The sequence below is a fragment of the Parathielavia appendiculata genome (genome assembly GCF_033297405.1).
Source record: "Parathielavia appendiculata strain CBS 731.68 unplaced genomic scaffold N657scaffold_9, whole genome shotgun sequence".
NCBI classification, from domain to species: Eukaryota; Fungi; Ascomycota; class Sordariomycetes; order Sordariales; family Chaetomiaceae; genus Parathielavia; species Parathielavia appendiculata.
In genome coordinates this window covers 421,269-433,967 of record NW_026944228.1, presented here as the reverse complement: position 1 = coordinate 433,967, position 12,699 = coordinate 421,269, and the positions used below count along the sequence as shown (strand labels likewise).

The following is a 12,699-nucleotide window of genomic DNA, read 5'->3' as shown; positions in this document are numbered from 1 at the left end:
GAACAGCTTGAGGTTTTCATGATTCCGAGCAAGCGAGTCACCGGACTCCGCCCATCCATGTCCTGTTATGGCTCTACACATTTATTACTTTAGCCAGAATCTCCCCGGCAGTGGGAACAAGAACATGATGTATGATACATGTAAGGAAAACAGGTTCTGACGACATTGTATGTACAAATACAACTACGACCCTTGGCGCAGAGAAGAGCACTCACACACCCCCATGCTTATGACACGACCTATTAGTGCGGGAAGCTCTTGGCTGAGGTCACCGGGAGTAACTCCTCGCAAAGGATCATCACGCCTGACGACGGGTACCACCACTTTACCCCCGAGGACGATCCTGTCATGTCCCAGAGAACACAACATCCGGTCTATCGGGACCGACATGGCGCATGAGCGGGATGAACTCGTCCTCGTCGTAGGCGCACAGCGCGACCGCGAGCCTGTGGCCTGGCTCAACGCGAAGATCATGGAGGTTGGCGGCATGGGGGTCTTGACATCGTAGTACTGGTTCTTGCCGACCGGCGCCAACCTCATCTGCTCCGGGACAGGCCGGTTGGGCGTCGACTTGCTGCTGCTGCTGCTGCTGCTACTAACGGAAAGCGTCCGGTGGGACAGACGGAACCAGGTCCGGACAAAGGACATGGCGGGCTCGTCGTGGTTGAGGCGGAATACGAGTTTTGTTGCCCTGCGGGTCAATGACACAAAAGTAGATGAAGAGCTCCCATGTCCTTTGCGTCGGTCGAGACGATCAACTCCGGGTACGGTCGTACGGATACCCTAAGAGTGATTAGAACTTCGAAGGCCTCCTTCATGGGCGGCGCCTGGAAAAAGTCTTGCCCGTTAGTCTGGCGTAGAAGGCGGCGTCGGAGGAGGAGAAAGCCGTTTACCACTTGAACGAGAGAGTCTCGTCTGGAGCTAGGAAGAGGGTTTCTTCTGGCTTGGGGGCCCACGCAGAGAACAGACGTGGGGTGGTAGCAGCAAGGCTACGGCGGTGACTTAACGCTTGAGGGTTGATTCTCTACCCTGTCTGACCGTCGAACTTAGGGTAGTAGAGACAAGTTCTTGATCTGAGTGACGGGTAAATTTGCTAGAATACAAACGGGTGGTCACGGACTTCAACTAGAATGTTCCGCGTGTCTTCCAAAATAAGCAGCAGATCTGCTAAGCGCTAGCAGTCCCGTCAACGCTTTCCTCGTCAAGAACAGCCTCAGCCTTGATTAGAAACGGAACAATAGACCCCGGCGCGGACTTGACCGTGGGATGGCCGATCAGATGACACAACACCTCAAACGTCCCACAGTGGGCGGTGACCGAGATGATGGGCACAACGTCGTGCGAGAACACGTCATCCAGGAAGGCCTCGACCCGATCCGCATGTTCCTCCGGCGTCTCACGCACATCAAGACACCACAGCTCATCCTCCTCTGCAAAGCCGGGCTCGAGCGAGAATTGCGGAAAGTTGGTTCGTATCCAAGACCGGGTGTGACGGCGGTCGCACGTATGGATTCCCAGTCGCTCCCGAAGGAGCTCCTTGACGCGAGGTTCGAATGGCGGTACCTCGCCGGCGGCGCATGGCAGCTTTAGGTCTGCAAAAGCTCTCTCGCAGGTCTCCAGGCAGCGGGCAAGGGGGCTTGCGTAGTGCCGGTAGGGCAATGGTAGTTTTAGGTTGACGGCGGCGTCTGCCCAGAAGGCTTTCATGTCCTCGGCCTGGCGTATGCCGACTGCGGTCAGACGAGCGTCTGCCCAGGTCATATTCTCGTTGCCAACTAGTTTTGCCCAGTGTGACTGCTCGGAACGGATGGATGATATTAGCATATCGTAAGGTAGTTAATCAAGCACTGGCACTGAAGTTACGGAAAGAGACTGTACCTCCCACAAAACCGTCCCGATCTCTGCCTCCATGACGTTGTGGTAGCCCTGGCCGTGACGAGCCGCATATAGAAGCTTGTACACAGCCCGGCTGCCTGGCCTGTTCAAATGGTCAAGGTAGCGCGCGAACCGCTCCCAGGCTGCCTTCTGGCGCTGGGGATCGAATTTACCATCCGTCTCATATACCCGGTCGATCAACCCAAGCCCTGGTAAGGTTGTCTGTCATGGACGTCAGCGAAACCCGGCGGGCGGTTGTGGACGAGCAGTGAGAACTCACGGCCAGAAATGGCGGGCCTGGTTGCGTATCGTGCTCGAAGAACCCCGTGACGGCCGTGTATTTCAACTTTGATTTCCTTAAGGTCATGGTTTGAAGTCTGGGACAGAGCAAACTGCGGAACAACGGAACTGTGGCAGCCACGTCAGGCTAGACTGTACAGGGCGGTGAGCGTCCTCCAAGTCTTGCATGAGAAAGAGTCCTCAATGCGTGGTGCGGGGACGTTGCGCATTTTGAAGTCGAAGTCCGAGACACTCACTGCAGCTCTTGGCATCCCAAATCGGACTTTCAAAGATATGAATCGTCAATCCTCCACGGTGATGTGTGATTGATCTCTGAGAAGCTTGGCCTCTCAGACTTGCATATCGAGGAAGGTACAGTGGGGGTCCAAAAGTCTGCGAGACCCCGCATCAACCATACCCGCCACACATTTTTTGACATCATGACCAAGATACCTATCTTGCGTAGCGTTCCACCACCTTAATTTCTAGCAATACAAATATACACAGTTTGAAGCCCTGGTCCCAGCCATCAATATTTTGTATACCAACCCCTGGCTTTCTTGACTGGAGCCAATCGCCGGGGCATCGAGTCGATCAGCCTGTCAATCTGAGCTTGGTCAATCGACCACCAACAACGCCGAAGACATCGGGTAAACTCAGCAACATCCAGCTGGTTTTTCTTGAGGGACCAGATATGTTGATATTCCTGCTTCATTTTCCGTTTCAACAGAGCCCACATATGCTCAATTGGGTTAAGATCTGGGCTGTGAGCAGGCCAGTCTTCGAGGACCTCAATTGCGGAGTTCAGGAGCCACTCGGTCGAGGATGCTGAAGTGTGCACCCGAGCATTATCCTGCTGAAAGTGCGGGTTCTGAACCTGTACCTCCCTCAACACTAACCCTGCATTTCCGTTAAGAGCTCATCCACCCACATGAAAAGGCGGATTAAGTACCGTTCTTCTCGGAGTTTTCGCCACCTCTTAAGATCGCGCCTAGCATTCTCGTCCCAGTAGAGCTCGAAGTAGCCTTTGAATACGTCGATTTTAAAGGCCTCGTCCAAAGCTCAGAACAGGAGCCTTCGTATAGTAGTAGAGGCCTATAAAACGGCCCCTACTAGGTGCTTAGAAACAGAGGCCTGAGTGCCACTGATGAACCTCTACCTCAACAAACGGTTGGCTGACTTTAAGGAACGGCTATACAAAAAGGCCCTATAAATAGGAGTTGGGCTAGGGGAGGGAGGAACTACTATAGGGCACTTGATTATAGAGGCTTACAACAGAGTCTACTATAAGTTTAGAAGGTAAACTCCGTATTAGCGTCGGTTGAGAACTTCGGGTTGAATGTCTTTACCAGAACCTTTGTCGAAGAGTTTGAAGTGGGACCTGGAATACCATCAACATTTCGAGCCCACAATGAAATGCCTCGTACGGTCAACTTCAACTTGGTAAAGCTGTGCAACCCGGATGGGCCTTCTGAATGGGACGAGATGTCACGGGTGGGCGCAACTGACCACTGCGTAACACCCTCAAAAGAGGGACCGTGGTTCGAACTGTCCAGTCGAACCAGGAGTTGCGCACATGAACCTCACACTGTCACGACCCGTGACACGAGACATCCAATATCTGTATGTAATCAGCTGATGAATTAGGACCGCCGGGGTCCTGAGTCTTACCACTGACTTCATAATGGCGTGGATCAACTATCACTGATCCATCCAGGCTCACCCAAGACCATGTAGGACCCAGGAGTGTTGCTATCCTGGAGCAATTGGCGAAATCCGAACACCAGCAAAGCTGTCGTTGGAGATCGCTTTGCCAGAGCCCAGCGAGGTATACGTCGTTCGTGGCATTCCTCATCTCTGCGGCCAAGCCGGGAAGAGCAATCAGGTTGTCGGACTGACTGCAACGCGAGTAATACTGGATCAGTCGGGCCATTCTTTGCGAGAGTCTCCCCCGGCTGTGCAGTTGAGGCGTGGCTTGGTGGGGAAAAACCTGGAAACGCAGACCAGGCTCTCCGTTGGAATCCCGGTGGGAAGATGCTCCGAAGTAACAAGTTCTGGGCATTCCCAGTATACCTCGCTGCGGGCGAAATTGACTTGTTTCCTGGCAGTATATCGCTCCTGGACAACCCAGCACCGCGAGTCCAGAGGAGCCTGGACCACATCCTCGCTTTAACGAGATTCATATTCGATTCAATACATGGTCAGTCCTTCGTAATCGCCGTTGATGGAATCCAAGACGATCGTTGTAGGCTTCGTGATCTATTCCTCCCTCAGCGCGAAGCAGCCACCATTGTCATCCGAGGCCTATGTCGCGGCGGTGTTGCATTCTGAACATTTGTAGATGGTCCACATCATCGAAAATCGGGCTCGCCGGTCATTGTTATTATCCTGAATGATGCATGAAGAGTCGACCTAAGGTATCGGAATCCGAGCGACAATGTTATGTCCAAGGCGTCTCGGTAGGTCTTCAGGAGCTGCGAACTGGAGGATGGCCGTAAGAAGTCCAGGTATTTCTCAGTCGAGACGTAAGGTTGGAAAGATCCCCAGCAGTGGCTCAGGGTAAGATAAGGGATGTCGCCATATGTCTTCGCGCAGAGCAAGCCGCCAGCGGATGTCCGTTTCACTCCGGTCGCCCAGGATCTCGATGAGGCTGTTGAGAGGGAATTGTGGCAGTTTAGCTCCCAGTTCCCGACAATAGTCATGGGGCTCCGAGCAGTCCCGCAACCAATGCGCCCACAACTTCGCTGATGCAGCCGTTGAGATTCAGGTATCGGTATCGTCGATTGTTCTGTCCGGGCCGAGGGAGGCGTATACGTTTGCCACATCCTCTGGATTCGGGTTGAGTATGAATCTGCCAGTGAACCCCGTGAGCCCTGCTATGGATCCTGTAAGCAGGAGCTGTATCTTGATCGAACCCGATTTTCCCCGTACGCCCCAGCCCCAATACTGGTTGAATGAGACCTCGAACTGGAGCGGTAGGTTTTCGCTGAGGCATCAATCTCCAGACACCGAGTTGTGGCCTTGCGGGCCTGCTGCGTGTGTCCAGACCGTCCGAATATGTAGCATCCCGCGACAACGCCTCTGCCTAACTCGTCTGGTGTATCGTAGAGCTTGTAGCGACGGTACTCTATTCTCTCCTGGTCCCAACCCGGCCCTTTATCCACGGCATCGCTGATCCGATCCCGGCAAATTTCGCACAGCAAGGTGGGGCAGAATAAGCCAAGTTCATTGCATACGGGAAGTTTTGGGTGTTTCAGAGATCTTGCTGCTGCCTGATAAGGCGGTCGTCGTCTCGTGACCCAGTTCCGGGAAGGTACGTCAGACCAATGATCAAACAACCCGGGGCCGCGCACTCATGATGTCTGCACATCCCTCTCCTTGGAGCCCAGTTTGGCCGCACGTGGGGAAGGTACCAGTACAGCTGAGTTCCCTACCAAGCTACTCTGAGTAACTGCACAGATCACAACGGACTCAGAGTAAGTTGTGGCAAAATGATTTGGCATTTTTTGTTCCTACTATCAGAAAGTAGAACCAAGCAAAAACATACAACACGGAGGATTCGCTGGTCGTCACCGACCCAACTACTAGTTCCGCGATCGGTAGCTTATCTAAGGGAGAGCGGACGGGATCCCGAGTTCTCTACCGTCTATGGTCGTATGTACTTGTGGACAGTTGTAGACAGCAATATCAACCTCGTTGTGGTACCTCTCAGCCTCCCCACGGCCCTCCTCTCGGCCTCGGCGCGCCACTGGGCCTCTTCCTCCTCGGTCGGAGCCAGTAGCGGCCCATGGCGGCCTGGTTCTCCTGGTGGCGGTTGAAACTTGTTCTGGCAAGAAGGGGAGTCAAGCAATGTCGAGAACAATTTTCTCAGCGAGGTCAAAGGCAACTGTCTCAGGCCCAGCAACCGTGGCGATGCGTTCCCAAGCCCTTGGTATACGTGGTAATCGGCCCAAGACAAGAACAAGACACCTCAGCGTCTGCCTCTGGACATCAGACACAGACAGTTGCCGAACCACGACTTTTCCGGCCACGGCTCTCCATGGGGATGTGGATAACGGTCGAGGCGTTCTCGCCGTTGACGACACCCGTCCACGGTTGTAAGGCGACGTCGGCGGTGATGGGCATGGCGCCATCGGAATTCCCTGTTCGCGCCAGACCCGGTATGGCATAGCGGTAGTCAAAGATGTTCTTCCCAGAGCTGCTTTGTCTAAGTTCACCGTCCTCTGTCCAAGGGCTCTCGGTTACCTCCCAACTGATCTCTGTCAATGACGCGGCCGTTGACGGTGATGACCGCGGCATCCCACTTTCCCACCTCGAGGTCGGCAACCGCGAGATCGTGGGGGTCCGTCCGCTTGACGTTCAGATACGAGACCGGGCCCTCGACGCTAGCCCAGCTCCAAGTCGGCGCGTAGAAGCCCGGATGCACCCTACGAAGATGCCTGGATACGGGGCCATCCCACTTCTTGGCTCGCCACCCGAGGCTGTCCACCGGAGCGTCTGCCCACATGCCGTACAGCGGCGACCAGCCGCGTGCTTTGGCGATCCGCCGCATGATGGCCGCCATGGCCGGCAGCCGGTCCGACGGGCGCGTAATGGCCCGTTGCGTGTACTCTTCCACCATGTCCATCCGCGTCCTGTGGGTGACGTTGTCGAGTTGGGCGCTCCACGCCGGGCTTGTCATACCCTCGCCGAAGCCTTCCCAACCGGGTGGGCGTGGCATTCGAACTTAAGGGCGAATTGGGTGAAGAAGACGTGCGCGCTGACAACATCCTGCAGAATGGACTTCGGGTTAGCAACCCATTCGACTCTTGGCTCCAGACCCTGAAAGGGAGACCCAGGGGGCTCTCGATAGAGTTACGACCGGGAAGACCTACTGCTCTTGCCATATCCACGCTCGTTTTGATACTTGCCGTAATCACCGCCCCGAGCCTCCATTCCCAAACGTTGCGACCGCCGACGGACCTGAAAGGGGAATCTGCCTATGCTAGCGTCCCTGATGATGTCGTACGTGCTCCATCTCGGGACTCGGTCGACGGGATTGCGGTCGCTCTCAGAAGTCTAGCATGTTATCTGAAATAAGTCAGTCAAGCTACCTTAGTTAGGTCATGTTTGTTTCTTTCAGGGGCTTACAACGCACAGCCGAAGCAGAGCAGATGGTCAGCGTGGCGTTGCCGTAAATGGTTCCCATCTTGGAGCCTGCCGCGCGAAATTAGTGCTCGACCCCTGGACGATGCACAGCTGGTCGATCCGACATATTCAATGCCAAGGAGTATTGCAAGGTCGACGGCGTTCTGAAAGAGCGGTGGCAGATCCGCGTAGGCAATGCCCGCCTTACGCGCTTCAAGAGTAGATGCGTCGGTCAGGAACGTCAAGGGCGAGACGGGGCCCCAGCAGTAGCTCAGCGTCAGGTAGGGGGCTCGCTTCGTCCTGTGCATTTGGGTTTCAGCCAGCCGGATGCCGCTAGGCGTCTCACTCGAGGGCGCTTTCACCCAGATGACGCGGTCCGGCAACTTCGGCAGATGGCCTGGTCGTGAGCACTTGGGGTGTAGCATGTATGTCTCGATGTCAGATTCAACCAACTTGTTACCTGTAGCACTCGAGCGAGCCGGCATGCCACGAGGCAGGGGTAGCGGTGCCGATGTCCCTGATGAGCTCTCCCAAGACGAGGTCTGCGAGAATGCGCTTGTCAACAAACCCTAGTTTGTGTGAGTCAAGACAGGCAAGAGCTCAAAACGTCCTGCCGACTGTTTCCTGCTCAAGGGCAATGTTCTGTCTGTAGATCTCTATCTCTGCGGCTCGGGCCTCCTTTCATCGCTCACTGCGATCTCGATCTCCCAGTTCACGGTTGAACCCTCGGGCCGCACTAGTCCGAGATCGAGCAGCGATTGCATTGCTGTCCTCAGAGTCGGAATTGTGCCTCATTGCAAGCTCATTATCTAAGGAAGGTTGGGAGCCAGAAAGAGGTGTATGAATGATTCTCCCACTTCCCAGCCGGGAGAGACCTTGTTGAGTGACAGAGGAATCATGGAGCAGGTGAGGCACCCGCGCCGTATGACTCGAGCAGCTCCGGTGACTCGTCGACTTTGATATTCGCGATTGGCGTCCCGGGACGGATTGTATACTCAGCTCTAGCCCATGGCGGCGGGCCGTCTTCGCCGGGGCGGTCCTGTGGCGCCGCATAAGGATCCAGATTGTAGCAAACGCGGCAGAGCCCCGGGAGGCGGACCTGGATTGGGTTTCGCAGGTCGCCTCGGGCAAACTCTGAAACGGGTTGTTGCAGCAACACACTGAGCTCGGCACTATTGGATAATTATCTGGAGGGACTCGGGAAGCGAGCTTCTGCCAGTATTGCTTCCATTTCTGATCGTTTTCTCCTGGCCTGCGCCCGTCTTCCATCTTTGCTCCCTCGAGGTTCTGATTGGAGTCCCGAACAGTAGCTGAGTTGTGAAGCTTATAGAATAGGCTTGTGAACAGACGGCTGTGGCTTCGAGGTGAAGGACGCAAAGCCGTGCGTCTCATGAATGGAAATTGATCCCTCCGTGTTACAATCCAACCCTGGTGTGTTTGTTAGCGTGGCACATGGCGGCCCAGTTCCAACAAAAAGAAAAAGGGAGGAAACAAAAGAACGGAAGAAAAGTAGAAGAAATAGAAAAACAGAAGGGAGTACATGGGAGGCAACAAAGTATGAAGGAAAAAGAAGAGAAGTATGGAAAAGACAGAAAATGTAAATAAAAAAAGAAAAGAAAAGGAAAGAGAGAGAGCGAGAGCGAGAGAGAGAGAGAGAAAAGAGGAAGAAAAAAAGACGGTGAAAACCACAGTGCTGTCTTTCATAAGATCCGCGCTAACAAAGCAGGATTTGATTGTATCTGAAATCTGCCAAGTGCGTGTGCGGAGGGGTTGCATTGTTGCAGAGCCTCACCTCACCACACACTTCTTAACGCTCGTGGCGATCCGGCGGCTGTGCAGCTATGGGATGGTGGATTGTGCTAGGCGGCAATATCGAGCTTGGAAGTGTTGACGCTTGGTTTGTTAACGCTCCAGGCTGTCATCGAAGGTCAAATGAGAAAATGTAAATGTGGAGGGTAAAGACTCAATTCCATCCAGAGCATCGTATATAAGGTACTCGTCCAGAACGGTACAATGATCGACCAGTACCCTTTCATCCACGCCCACTCTCAGGACATCCCAGAGGAGGGCAGAAAAGTCGCAAAGAGAAAGATCCCAAAAAGCCAACAACGCCCACGAGGCCGGCAAAGCGATAGCGCAACAGCATTGTCGCCGCCCGACGCCTCAGTCCCGACACGCCGTCCCAGCGATGGCGTAGCAGCACTTTCGCTGTCGAAGTATTGAGCCCTGATATCTAAGTTCCGGAATCCAAAAAGCCTTCGGACATTGCGACAGCGTATCAAAAACACGGATGGGGTATCATCAAAGTCAAAGAAAAAAAGATAAAAAGAGGATAAAAAAAGCGACCAAACGAAAAAAAGAGATAAAACAGCCGCCCTCTCCCTCCTTTTTTATCAAAGGAACCCAGATCAGCCAGGCCGAGAGAGCAATAGCGCAAGAAGCATTGTCGCTGCTCCCGGCCTGGGCCCCGGAGCAGGGTTTCCCAAGACATCTTCTTCCATTCTGTCCAGCGACGGCGCACCGGCACGGTCCTTGGTGGTCCCCGGATCTGGATATTACCGACTATTTTTCGTTTGTTTTCCAATCCTTTGAAAGAGTCGAAAAAGGCTGTGGAATGAGCGTTGAGAAGTGAAAATGTGCATTGTTGGGAGCAGTTTGCGCTGCCCGAAGCAGCTCTCTGGCAGGACGGCGGTGCTGGTTGTCGTGTGATGGGCCGCGGGCTCGTCCTGCCCTCCTGGTCCCCCGCGCCCCTCAAGCGTCCGGAGATGACTTGGATGACTTGTTCCACCACATCCGCCTAAACCCACGCTGGTGGACCTCTCTCCGAGCTGCACCATCCAGGTACTCGTCCGACTCGGTCGCCGAGCTACCGCTGCTGGTGATCTTGTGACTAGGCTCGCTTCCAAAAATCTGGAGAAGGACAGTCATGACGAAGCTGCTGGTGATGCTCAGGCAGAGAATGCCAATCATGGTGAAGTTGCTCTTTCGGTATTGGTGTGGTCCCTTGACAGCGTCCTCTGGCCAGCCTGTGTACAGGGCGTACGTCGTCGTGATGCTGCCGAGATTACCCAGGCCCGAGACAAGGGCCGAAGCAGCCGCCACCCCGACCTCGCGGTGGCGGCGCTGGAAGATCTCATTGGTCCATGTCATGCAGATGGGGACGGTCGGTCCGAGGCCGAACCCAACCATGAGCAAGCCGCCATATCTAGCCCAGGGGTTGGACAGCGCGAACGTGACGGTGAGAAGGCCAGCTATCTGGATACAGACGGCAGCGGAGAAGAACAGAGCTCGGTGGCGGTGGAATCGATCGGAAATAGGGGTGACTAGGAGGATCGCGCAAAAGTCCATCTGTTCAAGTCAGTATGACTTTCCCCAAGTCCCGAGCATGTGGCGAAAACTCACCATCCAGATTGGCGCAAACAGTAAGCTGATTTGGACGCCCGTGAACTGGGGGTTAATGGATGAGATAATGACATTCCCGTACAGCTGGGTGCCGATGCCGACGCCGACAACCCCAAAGTACATCAGCACCAGGGGCCACAGCCGCCAATCGATCAGCACATGCCACAGATCCCTCAAGTTCCACGGCCGCGCATGATAGACCCTCCTCAGGTCATGATAGTGCACCACGGCATCTTCCCCCTTCAGCGCCTCTGGGCTCGCCGGCAGCCATCTCGAGTACCAGCTCCTAATCCTCTCCTCGCCCGGCGCCAGCGGCCGATCAGGCAGCCACCACAGCAATGCGATGCCCAGCACGACCCCGCACAGGCCATACACCAAAAACATCCACCGGAACCCAACCAGCCCGCGCAGCCCATCCATCTGCTGGAAGCCCGCCGACACCAGCCCGACCACGGCCGCCGAGACTTGTGACGCGGTGAAGTACATGCCGATCCGCTTCCCCGTTCTCGACGGCGGGTAAAACAGCGTCAAATAGTACGCCATGCCAGGCCACATGCCGGCGATGACGACGCCCAGCAAGAACCTCAACAGCTTGAGACTCCAAGCGTCGTTGACCGCCGCAAAGCACGTGCCCACGACGCCCACGGCGATGACGATGCGCGCCATCCAAACGCGCGGCGACAACTTGCTCATGACGAGGTTGGAGGGTAGGTCGAAGAGAACGTACGACACGTAGAACAAGGCCAGGGCGGTGGATGTGTCGCGTGGGGTCAGGCGCAGGACCGAGGCCAGGTCGTGCCCCGCGGCCGTGTTCATGGTTTGGGCGATGCCGATGTTGGAGCGGATGGCTGAGCTGAGGAAGTAGAGCGCCCAGAAGGCGGGGATGATGCGCAGGTCGAGTTTGCTAGGACAGGGTCAGTAATAGCACGTAAGGAGGGACGGGATTTGGTGTACGCACCGGTAGACCTTCTCGACCCGGTCAATGTCGTACTCGTGGATGGGTGTGCGGCTGGTGCTGGCCTGGTTGCTAATGCCTTGTTCTCCTCCATTTTGTCGCGCTGTGCTATCAGACGTGAGCACATGGGCCGTCTTGTCGCCGTCCTGAGACGGACCCGGATCGTGAGCCATACTGGGACTGAGAAGCAATGGAGGCGCCTGCTAATAGTCTGTTCTGGCCACGTGTGTTATCTGAGACAAAGAAAAGGACAGGTGCAGGTTAGTGAGGTTGATGGGGGGTTCCAGTGGCGGAAAGACGGATGTTGACTTGAAAGTTCAATAAACTCTCAACTCACATGGTTTTCTTTGCAGGTCTGGATTAACTTAAACCTGCAGAAAAATTGTGGGCCGAGGTCGGAGCTCTGCGAAATCAGGGGCGATCCAGAATCTACACGTAGAGAAAACACTCCACCCAATCCTAGGCTGCACAACCTGTAGACTCTCAATAAGCCGGCCGATTAATGATACTGACAAGTGGGCTAACTATATTCTTGATAAAAATGCCAGTTGATGACATGAAAAAGACCTCCGTAGGTGCCTCCCTACAAGCCACACATGCATCGCACTCCGGCACTCAGGTAGACAACGTACGAACGTACATCGTAGAATCTTCTTACGAGTGATTGGCGTCGTTCCGGAATTATAACTGAGGTGACGTCGACAGAGTCTACTGTGCATGACTGATGGGAGCCCACAGAAAAGCAGAGACACTCTCCGATGTGTGGGCCGCCTGGCGCTATGAGGATGATCGGTAGGTTACTGTGTAAACTAGGTTGAGGCCCCTGGTTAATTTCCATGTCAAGAGCCAACAAAGGGTTAGGGTGCACGCCACTAGTGTCTGATTTTGGTCAGTGTTATATTACGGACGCAACTAGGGGTGTGCGTAGCAACCATGCCCATCTTTTAAATCGACAAACGGGTACACCACCGCTTGCACCGAGCGACGCTGCCAACAACCGCGACTTGCCATGTCCGCGTGAGAGCATGGCCTTATAAACACCACTCGGATCAAAGACCCACGAA

General features: G+C 54.8%; 4 protein-coding genes across 4 annotated transcripts; 1 reads left to right on the top strand and 3 right to left on the bottom strand.

Moving 5' to 3' along the window:
* Positions 1–995: 995 nt before the first annotated feature.
* N657DRAFT_646936 (phosphoglycerate mutase-like protein) lies at positions 996–2,493 on the bottom strand. The gene is made up of 3 exons (XM_062793215.1): positions 2,153–2,493; positions 1,876–2,094; positions 996–1,791 (listed from the first exon to the last, which is right to left on the bottom strand). The coding sequence occupies exons 1-3, from the start codon at positions 2,237–2,239 to the stop codon at positions 1,168–1,170; spliced, it is 930 nt and encodes a 309-aa protein (XP_062646026.1). The 5' UTR covers positions 2,240–2,493; the 3' UTR covers positions 996–1,167.
* A 670-nt stretch (positions 2,494–3,163) lies between these two features.
* Positions 3,164–3,931, top strand: N657DRAFT_646935 (uncharacterized protein). Its single transcript, XM_062793214.1, has 3 exons — positions 3,164–3,532; positions 3,661–3,772; positions 3,830–3,931. Exons 1-3 carry the CDS (start codon positions 3,491–3,493, stop codon positions 3,886–3,888), a joined length of 213 nt encoding a protein of 70 aa, XP_062646025.1. The 5' UTR covers positions 3,164–3,490; the 3' UTR covers positions 3,889–3,931.
* A 2,062-nt stretch (positions 3,932–5,993) lies between these two features.
* On the bottom strand, positions 5,994–8,732 carry N657DRAFT_657114 (uncharacterized protein; the record flags this gene model as incomplete). The annotated part of the gene is made up of 11 exons (XM_062794770.1): positions 5,994–6,134; positions 6,208–6,372; positions 6,422–6,846; positions 7,026–7,209; positions 7,289–7,347; positions 7,388–7,738; position 7,847; positions 7,897–7,938; positions 7,971–8,068; positions 8,194–8,450; positions 8,698–8,732. 11 exons carry the CDS (start codon positions 8,730–8,732, stop codon positions 5,994–5,996), a joined length of 1,758 nt encoding a protein of 585 aa, XP_062646024.1.
* A 1,297-nt stretch (positions 8,733–10,029) lies between these two features.
* N657DRAFT_576258 (MFS general substrate transporter) lies at positions 10,030–11,808 on the bottom strand (the record flags this gene model as incomplete). The annotated part of the gene is made up of 3 exons (XM_062789161.1): positions 10,030–10,626; positions 10,681–11,584; positions 11,639–11,808. The coding sequence occupies 3 exons, from the start codon at positions 11,806–11,808 to the stop codon at positions 10,030–10,032; spliced, it is 1,671 nt and encodes a 556-aa protein (XP_062646023.1).
* Positions 11,809–12,699: the final 891 nt, after the last annotated feature.

What these genes read in the sequence shown, in the direction of transcription:
- N657DRAFT_646935 (XM_062793214.1), top strand. Translation starts at nt 3,491, where the DNA reads ATGTCTTTACCAGAACCTTTGTCGAAGAGTTTGAAGTGGGAC. An exon ending in CGAAGAGTTTGAAGTGGGAC is followed by an intron (nt 3,533 to 3,660) that starts CTGGAATACCAT and finishes GGCGCAACTGAC; the next exon opens with CACTGCGTAACACCCTCAAA. An exon ending in TGACACGAGACATCCAATAT is followed by an intron (nt 3,773 to 3,829) that starts CTGTATGTAATC and finishes CTTACCACTGAC; the next exon opens with TTCATAATGGCGTGGATCAA.
- N657DRAFT_646936 (XM_062793215.1), bottom strand. Translation starts at nt 2,239, where the DNA reads ATGACCTTAAGGAAATCAAAGTTGAAATACACGGCCGTCACGGGGTTC. An exon ending in CAGGCCCGCCATTTCTGGCC is followed by an intron (nt 2,095 to 2,152) that starts GTGAGTTCTCAC and finishes CGTCCATGACAG; the next exon opens with ACAACCTTACCAGGGCTTGG. An exon ending in TCGGGACGGTTTTGTGGGAG is followed by an intron (nt 1,792 to 1,875) that starts GTACAGTCTCTT and finishes CGTTCCGAGCAG; the next exon opens with TCACACTGGGCAAAACTAGT.